This window comes from Pyxicephalus adspersus, chromosome Z (genome assembly GCF_032062135.1).
Source record: "Pyxicephalus adspersus chromosome Z, UCB_Pads_2.0, whole genome shotgun sequence".
In the NCBI taxonomy this organism is placed as follows: domain Eukaryota; kingdom Metazoa; phylum Chordata; class Amphibia; order Anura; family Pyxicephalidae; genus Pyxicephalus; species Pyxicephalus adspersus.
In genome coordinates this window covers 17,505,169-17,517,464 of record NC_092871.1, presented here as the reverse complement: position 1 = coordinate 17,517,464, position 12,296 = coordinate 17,505,169, and the positions used below count along the sequence as shown (strand labels likewise).

Below are 12,296 nucleotides of genomic sequence, written 5' to 3'. Positions count from 1 at the left end.
CAATGGTTGGTCTGTGGCTATGCAGTCCTATACACAGCAAATTGCAATGCAGTTTGTGTTCTGACACCTTTACATATGGCCATGTTCATTTTTTTCCCTCTATCTCTATTTAATGTGTTCAACAAGTGAGGTCTTCTAATCAAACATCAGTTCCTGAGCTAGTTCCTTTGGTTGAATAAACATAAAATCCTACAGTCAGACCTTTTTTTTAAATTCCTGACTGACCTCAAATCCATCTCCTCAAAGCGTACCTAAACTCAGAATTTTTTCCTTTACGTAAAAGTGTAGAGAACTCTTTTATTAAAAAAAAAAAAAAAAAAAAAAAAAGGTGCAGCACTGCCCTCTTAATTGCGATCAAGAATTAATTGGTGAGTGCAGAGCAGAGTCACGCATCCCAGGAGGCTCTTGGCTGCTCCTTCTGCACATGCTTAAGCACCTAGGGCATGCGCAGAAGGAGTCCTTTCATCAAAAACAATTTACCAATATCACACATCCAATCGTCACCCAATCACAATTTTTTCCCAACATTCGTCGAGCTTGCGCAGTGCGGGATTGAGTGATGTAGGAAGAAGTACACAGAAGAATAGAGTAGAAGATGGCGGCACCTGGCGCTCCCTCTGCGCCGGGCTGAAGACTGATACTGGGATGACGCGGGACCCGATGGAAGAAACCTCCGGACGAATAGACTGATCTGCGGCAATGAAGGTAAGTGTGATTTTATTGTTTACTTCTGTTTTAATTACTCCCAGTTTCGGATGACGCTGGACAACCCTGGCCACATAACTGCATTGCGCCTTCAAAAAAGTTCTTAGGAAACCAAATGTGGTTCCCTCTTCCACCATATTCATATCTAGATTTTACATTTTTGTTCCTTTCAGACTGGAAAAATTGCATTATTTCTACACAAGGAACATATAAGGATTACACATAATCTGTTCTCCCTGTGATACATACATCCTGTAGAATAGTGGGGTGCAAAAACAGAAGCTAGTGTGTAACCCCATAACTTTGTGCAAGAAAAACTAGTTGTCGCTCAAAGGATTTCCATAGCTCTTTGTTTTTTGACACTAGATAATGTCATTAGTAACTCTGATATATCTATTGCCTATGATAGAAGAACTGTTATACAAATACGTCTGGTAGGCCATGTCTTCCATTTTCTATCCCTTCCAGTTCTGTAACCAATGGCAGTGTGTTCATGAATCAATGCTGTCAGGAGTGTCTTCTGTTCATCAGTCAGACTTAAAACCTCCTCTACCCAAAAAAAAACAAATCCTCAACTTACTAAATGTAGTTCTGCATTGGCATTGGCCCCCAAGCCTTGGGCACCCAAGTAGTTACTACATATTGGGCCCCCCTACAAGACCTGTGGATTTGTGGGCCTTATCCAGTCTAATAGTCACCACAATCGGACTCTTATCAAAGTTGCTTAAATAATTTCCTTGATTCAACACATCACCTATGAGAACAGACTATTTTCTTAGTTCCTGATTATTCCCACCACTTGACAGGTGACATTGTAACAAAATAGGAATACAGAATTTATTAGGGGTTATATAACCATGAATGTTATTGGTTTGTTTTATTGGATGAATTTTTGAAATGTTTATGATAAGTCCAATCAATATTTTATTATGCATTTAGGGTGCAATAAGTTGTCTGAATCGAATATATAGATAAATTGTACTTCCCTGTGTCCTGATACAGTACTGTATTTTAATTATATAATCACAAATGGCGATCAAGTTATGAATTGAAGTTACCTTATTTCCTATTTGCACAATTGTGTTTGCGCTCATAAATTATTTATACAGGATGACTTTTTCTGCTGAAGTTAGTGGGACTTGAGAAGGATAGTTAAATCATACTTTCTATTAATAAAGTGTATTTTTCTTGTTTGTTTTTTTTTGGGAGGGGGGGGTCTGTTATTCGTCTTCAATGTATTTTATAATTGCCCTACTTTTCTCTAATGCTGAAAGAGTGCTGTGTGTATGCTCCGTTTCTTCTTTCACTAGAGGAGCTCTATGTGTATGGTGTTTGTTCCCTCATATTTATTCTTCCAGGTGGAGTGCTCTGTGTATGCTCTGTGCTCCTCTTCTGTCTCTTCACTCTCCTGTAATCTTGTGTGTATGCTTTGTATTCTCCTCCTGTCTATTTTGTATGTATGCTCCTTTCTCCCACCATTGGAGTGCTATGTGTATGCTCTATGCTCCTCTCCTATTTCTTCTTCCAGGAGAATTGCTGTGTGCATGCTCTTTGCTGTCATCCATCTTTTCTCTCACCGAGGGAATGCTGGTTATCTTTGCTCCCCTTCTGTCTTTTCTTTCTCACAGGGCCAGTGCTTTGTGTATGCTCTGGACTCACCTCATCTTTCTTCTGTCCCACACAGGAAAATTGCAGATGTGCCAGTTCAGAGGTTTGATAAGAGTCTAGAGGAATTCTATGCCCTTTGTGACCAGCTGGAGCTCTGTTTGGTGAGTGTCCCTGTACTTTTTAAAATACATGGCAGTATTTGGGTGTTTACATATTTCTTGGTAAACTACAGTCTCTTGCATGGTTGTACAGGCTTCTCCTGTACTGAAATTGCTTACTTTGATCTGAACACTATGAGTTTCTCATAGTATGCAAACAAAGTCAAAGCCTTCATCATTATCTGTCCTGAGGATGTCAAGGATCATCTAGCCATTTGCTCACCAACTTTTCTGTCCCTGATCTCCAATTTCATGGTTTCAATTTTAGAGGTTCACATATTAGGGTGCTGTTTTCAGACATCTATGTACCGACCTTACCACCTACTGTCATATGTGTGTGTTGCACCAAGACCTGATGATGACATTACAAAGTCTTAAATATCCCTCTCTGCTGGGGTATCGTACAATATTAGCGCAAACAGTATTATCAGCTATCACCTTTTAATTGCCCTTATAGCCAGCCAGTGTTGCCGATTATTAGTTAAGGTCATCTAAAGCAGATACTTCGGCCTGTGGATTTTTACCCACCAGTCGCTTATACCTCACCTAGACACATTATTAGGTACATTACATTATTAATAATCCATGGTTTTTCCTCTGCTTTGGCTTTTGAGATTGTAGGCCCCAAAAAATGGATTCTCTCCCCTTATTTGTAATATGAAATAAAGAAATGATGCGAGACTGCAACAGAAAGAATGAGATTTCATGCAGTGGCTACAGAAGGTTGGTGGTATATCACGCAAACATTAACTAGTGAGTAGTTCTAAGTGAACTAAAACATTGACATTTGATTGAATTTCAACCCTAAAGTGGAACTATAGTTCCGCATTGAAAATGAGCGATCTCATGTCTTTATTGCAAAAAGGGACAGGTAATGTCCCACCTGCAATCAACACACCAGCTTTATTGCTGATGTCTTTAAGAAAACGATGAGCTGCACATGCAGCATGGTAGTCCCAGAAGTTTCATCATCCAAGCCCAGCCAAAGATCAGGACACATGGAAGAGAAGGGTAGTCGCAGTAGAACTCCGTAGGGTACTATAGGGTCTAATGCCTCCCTTTATTGCCAAGAGAAATGTGCAGATCTTGTTCTGAAAAGTTTCTTCCTTGGCAACCCAGTGGCCTAAATCACTGACTTGCACACATACATATTAGGTTGTCTGTCCTATTGTTACATGCCTCCTCCAGGTCTGCCAGTATGCTCTGATTAGAAAGATTAAAAAGATTAGAAAAACTAGCGTTTTTTCGAAAAAGGTCAGTTGCAGTTGCAGCCTACCAATTTCTATCAGCATATAGTTAAACTGAAAAGTTAATTACTATCTCCGAGAAGGCAACATGCGATAGGAAATGCAACCCAAGTTATTGGCACACTTTAAATTGATATTGGTAGCCTTCCAGTGCCACTATCCCCCACCCACTCTTCATCAGTGCCTCTTCTGTCAGCAGTATGCTGTGGTAATGATCGCTGCTTTCCGATGAAAATTACAACATTTCTGGCCAACCCAGGCACACTGCTAGGTCATGGCCCTACCTTTGTTGATAATTTCAGAGAAGGAATTATGTGCTTCCTGACTTGTTGGCTGCCTGTCAGTGGGAATGCTTGTTTTAGTTAAACCATACAGGATTTCTTTAGTAACTAGGATCCATGCGGCTATTCCATAGAAACTTGTATACTGATCAATCTGCTTGATCTAAGTTTTCATTTTACAGCAGAGCTCAGGAGGGAGAAAGTAAGCCAGTCAGTTGTGCTGTCGTGCCCATGTGGATTGGAGGATGAGATTATGAGATGTGTTTATCAGTGTTCTGCTTCTCTTTCACCATCCTGTCAAAGGCTAAGGGAAGGACAAAGCTTGTCTAAGAGTCCACTTTAATAAATATTTAATCTGGCAGATTATTATTGAGGAAAGGGACAGACTGCAATAATCCTTCTTAACAGTTTTATTGTTCTGTGGAATAATCCAAAAAACTGATCTGCGCATGCATATCATCTCATCCTGGCCAATCAAGATGGCCGAAGATCACAAAGAGGAAGTGAAGATATAGAATAATGGTGATGGAACGGAGACAGGTGTGTATAGCGGGTCTGCCCTGGCAGACAAGGGTGTGTTGTTGCAGAGCTGGGTAAGTTCAAGGTGTAAATAATACTACTTATCAGTCTGACAGATAAAACTCCCTTATACAGTATGTACCTAACCTGTGTATTTAGCAGTTTTTCTGAGGTTTACTTTATACCATTAGTGTTGGCTTACAGCTCTTTTCATAAATACCACTGGTCAAAAGTAGCTCTTCGCCAGTTTAAAACATACCTGCACCCAGGTTAATCATGTGCATATTCAACGAGTAAAAAAGAGGTTGCAGATGCAAAGATATGTTTATTGTAATTACAGTTAGGTCCATAAATATTTGAAGAGAGACAACAGTTTTCTAATTTTGTTTCTGTACATTACCACAATTAATTTTAAATGAAACAACTCAGATGTAGTTGATCTGCATACTTTCAGCTTTAATTCAGGGGGTTGAACAAAAAGATTGCATAAAAATGTGAGGAACTAAAGCCTTTTTTTACACGATCACTTAATTTCAGGGGCTCAAAAGTTATTGGACAAATTGTTGATTTCTAATACTTTGTTGAAAACCCTTTGCTGGCAATGACAGCCTGTACTCTTGAACTCATGGACATCACCAGATGTTGGGTTTCCTCCTTTTTATTGCTCTGCCAGGTCTTTACTGCAGTGGCTTTCAGTTGCTGTTTGTTTGTGGGCCTTTCTGTCCGAAGTTTAGTCTTCAACAAGTGAAATGCATGCTCAATTGAGTTCAGATCAGGTGACCAACCTGGCCATTCAAGAATATTCCACTTCTTTTCTTTAATAAACTCCATCTTTATTATGAAACGCCTCCCAATCAATGTGACTGTATTTAGCTGGATTTGAGCAGACAGTATGTCTCTGAACACCTCAGAATTCATTGGGCTGCTTCTGTCCTGTGTCACATCATGGATAAACACTAGTGTCCCAGTGCCATGGCAGCCATGCACGCCCAAGCGATCACACTGCCTCCGCCATGTTTTACAGATGATGTGGTATGCTTTGGATCATGCGCTGTTCCACGCCTTCTCCATACTTTTTTCTTGCCATCATTCTGGTAAAGGTTGATCTTGGTTTCATCTGTCCAAAGAATGATTTTCCAGAACTGTGCTGGCTTTTTTAGATGTTTTTGATTAAAGTCTGATCTAGGCTTTCTATTCTTGAGGCTTATGAGTGGCTTGCACCTTGCAGTGCACCCTCTGTATTTACTTTCATGCAGTCTTCTCTTTATGGTAGACTTGGATATTGATATGCCTACTTCCTGGAGAGTGTTGATCACTTGGTTGGCTGTTGTGAAGGGGTTTGTCTTACCATGGAAATGATTCTGCCATCATCCACCACTGTTGTCTTCCGTGGACATCCAGGTCTTTTGGTGTTGCTGAGTTCACCAGTGCTTTGTTTCTTTCTCATGATGTACCAAACTGTAGATTTTGCCACTCCTATAAATGTAGCCCCCCCCCCTCAAATAAACTCCAGGCCTTTTATCTGCTTAATTGATAATGACATAACAAAGGAACTGCCCACACCAGCCCATGAAATATCATTTGAGTCAATTGTCCAATTACTTTTGAGCCCCTGAAATAAAGTGATTGTGGTAAAAAAGTCTTTAGTTCCTCACATTTTTATGCAATCTTTTTGTTCAACCCACTGAATTAAAGCTGAAAGTCTGCAGTTCAACTGCATCTGAGTTGTTTCATTTAGAATTAAGTGTGGTAAAGTACAGAACCAAAATTAGAAAAAAGTTGCCTTTGTCCAAATAATTATGCACCTAACTGTATATGCAAAAATGGTTTTAGATGGGTTTCCTGATATAAAGGCACAGAGGTGGCAGATTCAAAGAAAAGCTTAGTGGCCCTCTTTAAATATAACTCACAGCTGTATTTGCACTGGATACATGCCAGATTTACTCTGCACCTGCATTTCTAAGTTCCCCCAGGGAAACAACCGTTTTTTCTTTCATGCCGTTCATGCACAACTGACTGCGACTGTCTGAAAGCACTGGGAGTGGCTGCATTACAGGGGGCCCAGGGCTTTTTTTTTCAATGGAGTACAGTCATCCGGGGTATAGTGACATAGGTCAAACAGCTTTGGCATTTTATTAACTTGATCATATATCAGAAACTAGAAGATGGTTTTATTTAATTTTTAACATTTAAAGGTATCAGTCTTCTTGAATCTGTAGTTTTTATTATAAATATCTGGTGAGCATGACATGAAGATTTTTGTTAAGGCAAGGGACTGCCCTCCAGCAGACCGTGTTCTCCCCAGTCCCTTTTAGCCAGGCACACCACCCAGCACCTTTCAGTGACCACCCTGTTTTTGGGTGGTTACGTCCCAATATTTGGTCCCAATGCACAGGCTGCCACCCAACTTAAAAAAATGTTCTGGGGCAAAATACTACGGTAAGTAGGTGCTGATAGTCCAAGGGTGATGGTAGAGAACGGCACTTTTAAGGTCTGATCAATTCACAAGTGACTGATGTAAGTTTTTTTTTTTTTTTTTTAATTGCCTGAATAAAGGATGTTATATGACAATGAGGCTGTTATCAAAAGGCAACTAAATGGTTTTAAAAACCAATAATTTGTCTAAAATATGCTACCAGAACTACTTTGCTAGACTCAGTTCGTTGCAAAGTCTTTGTTGCCCAGTTTGGGTTTAGATCGACTTTTAAACTCAGTGAAGTACAGACTTGCCTATCTTAAGAGGAACTGTAATATTTCTGTTTAGATATAAAATAAAAGGTCATATTATAACACACCTGTATAAAGGTACTGTATACTAAAACAACAGGAATTGTGAACTGTAAATTTTTGAAGCTGGGTGGTAAGAAATCTTAAGCAGGTGTCAGCCCCTGCCTTATGACCAAAATTCTCAGTAAGCACCTAAAAACAACTGGGTGGTTACTTAAAAGTGCCGGGTGGTGCACCTTGCTAATAGCGTCCAACAAGAACACTGATTAACACTAGAAGGTCCCCAAACACACTTCCAGCCCTTCATCCAAGCACTATTTAGGGGCTTATGTTACAGAAGACATATACATGTTAATGTTATCAAAAAATGGTTTATTGATAAATTTAGCATAGAAGGGTAAAGTAGGGAGAATTACCCCTTCCTCTCCTAGTGTCTTGGGATCCTATGTTTTTAGTGCAAGTGAAGACTTAATAAAGAGCCATTTCGCCAAATTTCATCCAGGCGTTTCAGGATTTTGTGGCCACATCCCCACAGGATTTAAAAAAAACATTGCACATATTGTGATATATCAAAGCTCTTCAAGACTAGAGAAGGTAGACTATCATGAGTGATCCAGCAAACCTAGAAGGGGTTTCTTAAAATAATTTGCTATTTGGCAAAGGTTTTCAATCCTGGAATAAACCCATTCCGTGTTTCCTTTATTACTTATGATAGTGTACCGTCCATATTCTTGGAGAGATTTGATAAATCAGGCCCATTGTGTGGGGATTAGGGACCAACAGTTTGGTAATGGTAGGTTGGTCCTAAAGTACAGCAACCCTCCAATTATTAGTACAGCAAATCTTTTGTGTAAAAGAAGACAGTACCTGTATTTTACAGTCCATGTCTCTGTAAAATCTGGTTTTTGCCAGTCAGGTGATAACCAGGGGCCATCAGCCCATTTACAAGAATTCTTCTCTGATAAGCATCAATTTAAAAGAAAAAAAAAACACTCAAAGACCAAAGGAAAAACAGGAAAACACTGTACATAATGTACTAATTATGATTATTGCTTGCCCACAGTTTGACCCCTTTCCATTTCCTGAAACAGGCTTCTTACACATATAGTCAGATTTACCTGAATGTGTTCCAGGGGAGTTGTCAGGGAATGATTGGAATGGCGATGTATGGACTAGGAAGCAGTGATGTTTCTACATGTTTATCACATCACTTCTCTCTGTCTCCCAGTTACTCTGTATACAGCTGGAGTTAATGTTCTGTGCAAGGCTGAGCCGGATATGTGGGACATACTTGACATTCCTTGCAGCTCATTTGGGTGGGGGAAGTATGGGGGCTGCAGGAGAGCACACAAAGACACTGTAAAGTTTGCAATGCAATCAAAGGAGGGTCCATCCGCCATGATTCAGGCTAGATGGTGCTTGCTTTGAATGTTTGTGTAAAAACTACCATTCTGACTCCTCGGCTGTATACTAGTTTGTAGGCAGTGAAGCTAAATTGGTAAAGCTTTACTGGGTGTGACATATCTGCTCCAGAGTTGGCAAGTTGGTCAGGTGAAAAAGTGTCCTGTTTATATATGAGGATGTGGCTGCCAGACATATTCCATTTAAAAGATTTGTATATGCATAATGTCCATTTTTAGCTTCTGAAAATCTACTTGACCAGTTTTGGCCGTTTTCAAGAAGTTTTAGATTACATGTAAGGCCCAAATGATGGAAATATGCATTTATTATTATTATCATCCAGTATTTATATAGTGCCGACATATTATGCAGCGCAATATAAAGTCCATTGTCATGTCGCTTGCTGTCCCTCAAAAGGGCTAACAATCCAATGTCCCTACCATAGTCCTATATCTTTAATACAGTCTAAGGCTAGTTTTAGCCGGAAGCCAGTTAACCTAATTGCATGGTTTTGGAATGTGGGAGGGAATTGAAGTATTCGGAGGGAACCCATGCAAACATGGGGAGAACCTGCAAACTTCATGCAGATAGTTGTCCTGGCCTAGCTTCTCTTGTGATAATCTTGTGACCAGACCCTGGCAGGGTTAGGTGAGATGGCATGCAACAGTCCCACATTGTGGGCTCCTTTTATCTGCAGGATCTTTATTGTTCAGCTTTGTTATTATTATTATTACACAGTATTTATGTAGCACCATCATATTACGCAGCACTGTGCAAAGTCCATTGTGTCACTGTGTCCCTCAAAGGGGCTCACAATCTAATGTCCCTACCATAGTCATATGTCATTAATGTAGTCCAAGGTCAATTTAGGGAGAAGCTAATTAACCTAACTGCATGTTTTTTGGGATGTAGGAGGAAACCGGAGTACCCGGAAGAAACCCATGCAGACACGGGGAGAACTTGCAAACTCCATGCAGATAGTGCCCTGGCTGGGATTTGAACCTGGGGCTCAGCGCTGCAAAGGCCATAGTGCTAACCACTGAGCCACCGTGCTGCCCTTTTCTTGCTCAATACACCCTTCAATCAAACTGGTGTGATTCTTTTATAGGCAGGGGTTTCTGATTTCTGACACTTCTGGGTTTTTTGCTGTTTATTAGGCCGGGTGGCTCATTCATACTTTCATTTAGGATGAACGGTCCTACCAAATGCAATCTGCAGCATTTAGACCATGGCTGCCTAAAGGTCTCTAACTACTTCAATTGGCCCCCAGCCATCTCGAGAGCTCTTTACCTAATACACCCTGCATTAGGTGTTGTTGTCCATACATACGTGTTTGAACAAGATGTTACAGAGATGAACCTCTGGCAATGTACCAGATTATCTCCTGTGCTGAATTCCCCCAACTTGAGTTTACAGGAGCATACAATCCTTTCTGAGTAATATGGTCAACTGTAATTATTTGTGTAAGTAGATGAGGCCTTCCCTCATGCATATATAATGTAGGGTGGAGAAGTTGGCTTCTATACAAATACGATCTTTCATTAGCTTTGCTACTAAAACTGAATATTGTCTGGCTGTCATGCTAAACAAAAACAAATCTCTATGGATAGAAGCTTAGCTTCTTTTTAACTTTCTGGATTTGCCCACTTGTTGCTGGTAAATGACAAGAATTGTATTGAAGACAAGGGAGTGACAGCCAGCCAACTATCATTTTCTAAAGTAAAGGTAATTGACGTTAACTCCCATATTTTTGCTTATTCTATAACAAGATGATGTTGGTGTATTCGTTGGGTAATTGTCCTAATGTGATCTATCAATTGTCCTTTCCCACAGCGCCTTGCCTATGAATGTCTGTCTCAGAGCTATGACAGCGCCAAGCATTCCCCCACTCTCGTGCCTACAGCTACCAAACCGGACGCCGTCCAGACAGAGAGCCTGCCGTATACCCAGTACCTGAGCATGATCAAGTCCCAGATTGCCTGTGCAAAGGACATACACAATGCCCTATTGGAATGTTCCAAAAAGATTATGGGTAAAACTCCCCCTACCCAGGGTGTTTTATGATCTGCCTCTTAGTTACCCATCTATCAGTCGTTTCACAAAGCTTTGTCTCAAGACTGATGAGCACGATGTTATTGGCCTGATAAAATGGCTCAAGGTGTCTTAAATCTTTATTATCCTTGTCACTTCTTTATATGGTTTGTATTTGTGATTGCCCACTTATGATCAGACATCTGGAGTGCTTTGGCTGATGGACTTCTTGCAGACCTGGTGGTTTTGGATTGACGCATCTTTCCTCCTCTTGTACTTTGCATTTGGTTTGAAGAAATGGATGGTTCATTTTTTTCACCCCTCAACAGCTGAAGCAGAACTGACTTTCCTTTTTTGGGATATTATCCATTTTTTATACTATCCTGTTTTTTGGTTCTGTAGTTAAGGAAATAAATGGCAAAATTGGTTGTGATTTCTACCTTATTTTCAGGCATATAAACCACTATGTGTATACTTCATCAAGCAGTAACGTGTACCAACCTGTAGGAACAGATTGGAAAACATATGTAAATAAAGCAGATTTGTCACAGGAGAAATAAGTAGGTCATTGACCTGTGAGTAGGCACATAGTTTGAACAGTTTCAGAGTCACAGACCTGAAAAAAGTATGCAAATCAGAAGCTGTAATACTAGGTTGTGTGCCTGACTCTATGTATAACACCAAAGCATTAAGAGGGTAGAAAATTAACATTTACAGGATAGCAGTTTGTTTAATATTAATACTCATTCTTCTCAGAAGTACTTCCTTCCCTAAGCATATATTTTTAAATAGAACTTGCCCTCAAATGTAGGTCATCTGCATTCTGCTTTACCAGCTTGTAATATGGCCTTTTGTTATTTTAAGCATGATTTAAATAGTGACAACATTATGTAGTGCTGTACATTATATAGAGGTTGCAAATGACCAACAGATACAGACAGTGACACAGGAGGAGGAGAGGACCCTGTCCAGAACACCTTACAATCTATGAGGCCTACACTTCATTCACATCAATAGGTATCTCACTTTTGGCACAATAAACTGTCTTTACCTTAAAGCTAGTAGCACTCAGGCACTCCATGGGTTAGGAACAAAACGCAGGATTTGATAAGCTTCAAGTATTACAAGACACGCTTCACAAAAATCTCAAGCTCAATTTTGGGCAAACCTGTACTATCATTAAAAAAAAAAAAAGGGAGGATAGCCTAGGCTAGGAAAAGTGTCCTGATTCTTTTAAAGTACACCACAATCTACTAAAAGGTCTATGGATCTGATATTGGAAGCAATGTTATGGCTTTACCAGGCTTATCTGTTGATAAAGCACAACAGTACATTGTGTTTCCTTGGCATCGGGGTCAACGAAACTGAAAAAACTTGGAGAAGCCTCATCACATGACCTGCCTATGTCAAATTACTGGTTCTCCCCCAATCACAGAGCTCACTATGCTAAGCAGATGGATGTATTTTACACTGTGCCCCATATTTTATGAATGAGCTATATAATGTGAACCATGGTGTGGATTTGTACTGTTAAGAGTAATGGTTAGGTATAACAATATTTGCTTTCTGTTATAAACAATAAACAATTCAGAACTCTGATTTCTTGTCCTTTGCCTTTG

General features: G+C 40.0%; 1 protein-coding gene across 1 annotated transcript in view; it reads left to right on the top strand.

Moving 5' to 3' along the window:
• Positions 1-12,276, top strand: part of MED29 (mediator complex subunit 29) — a 19,820-nt gene extending 7,544 nt beyond the window's left edge. Inside the window, exons 3-4 of the mRNA XM_072430904.1 lie at positions 2,390-2,474; positions 10,480-12,276. Coding sequence (XP_072287005.1) covers positions 2,390-2,474; positions 10,480-10,710 — 316 coding nt within the window. The 3' untranslated portion in view covers positions 10,711-12,276. The remainder of the gene's footprint in view (positions 1-2,389; positions 2,475-10,479) is intronic.
• The last annotated feature ends 20 nt before the right edge of the window (positions 12,277-12,296 follow it).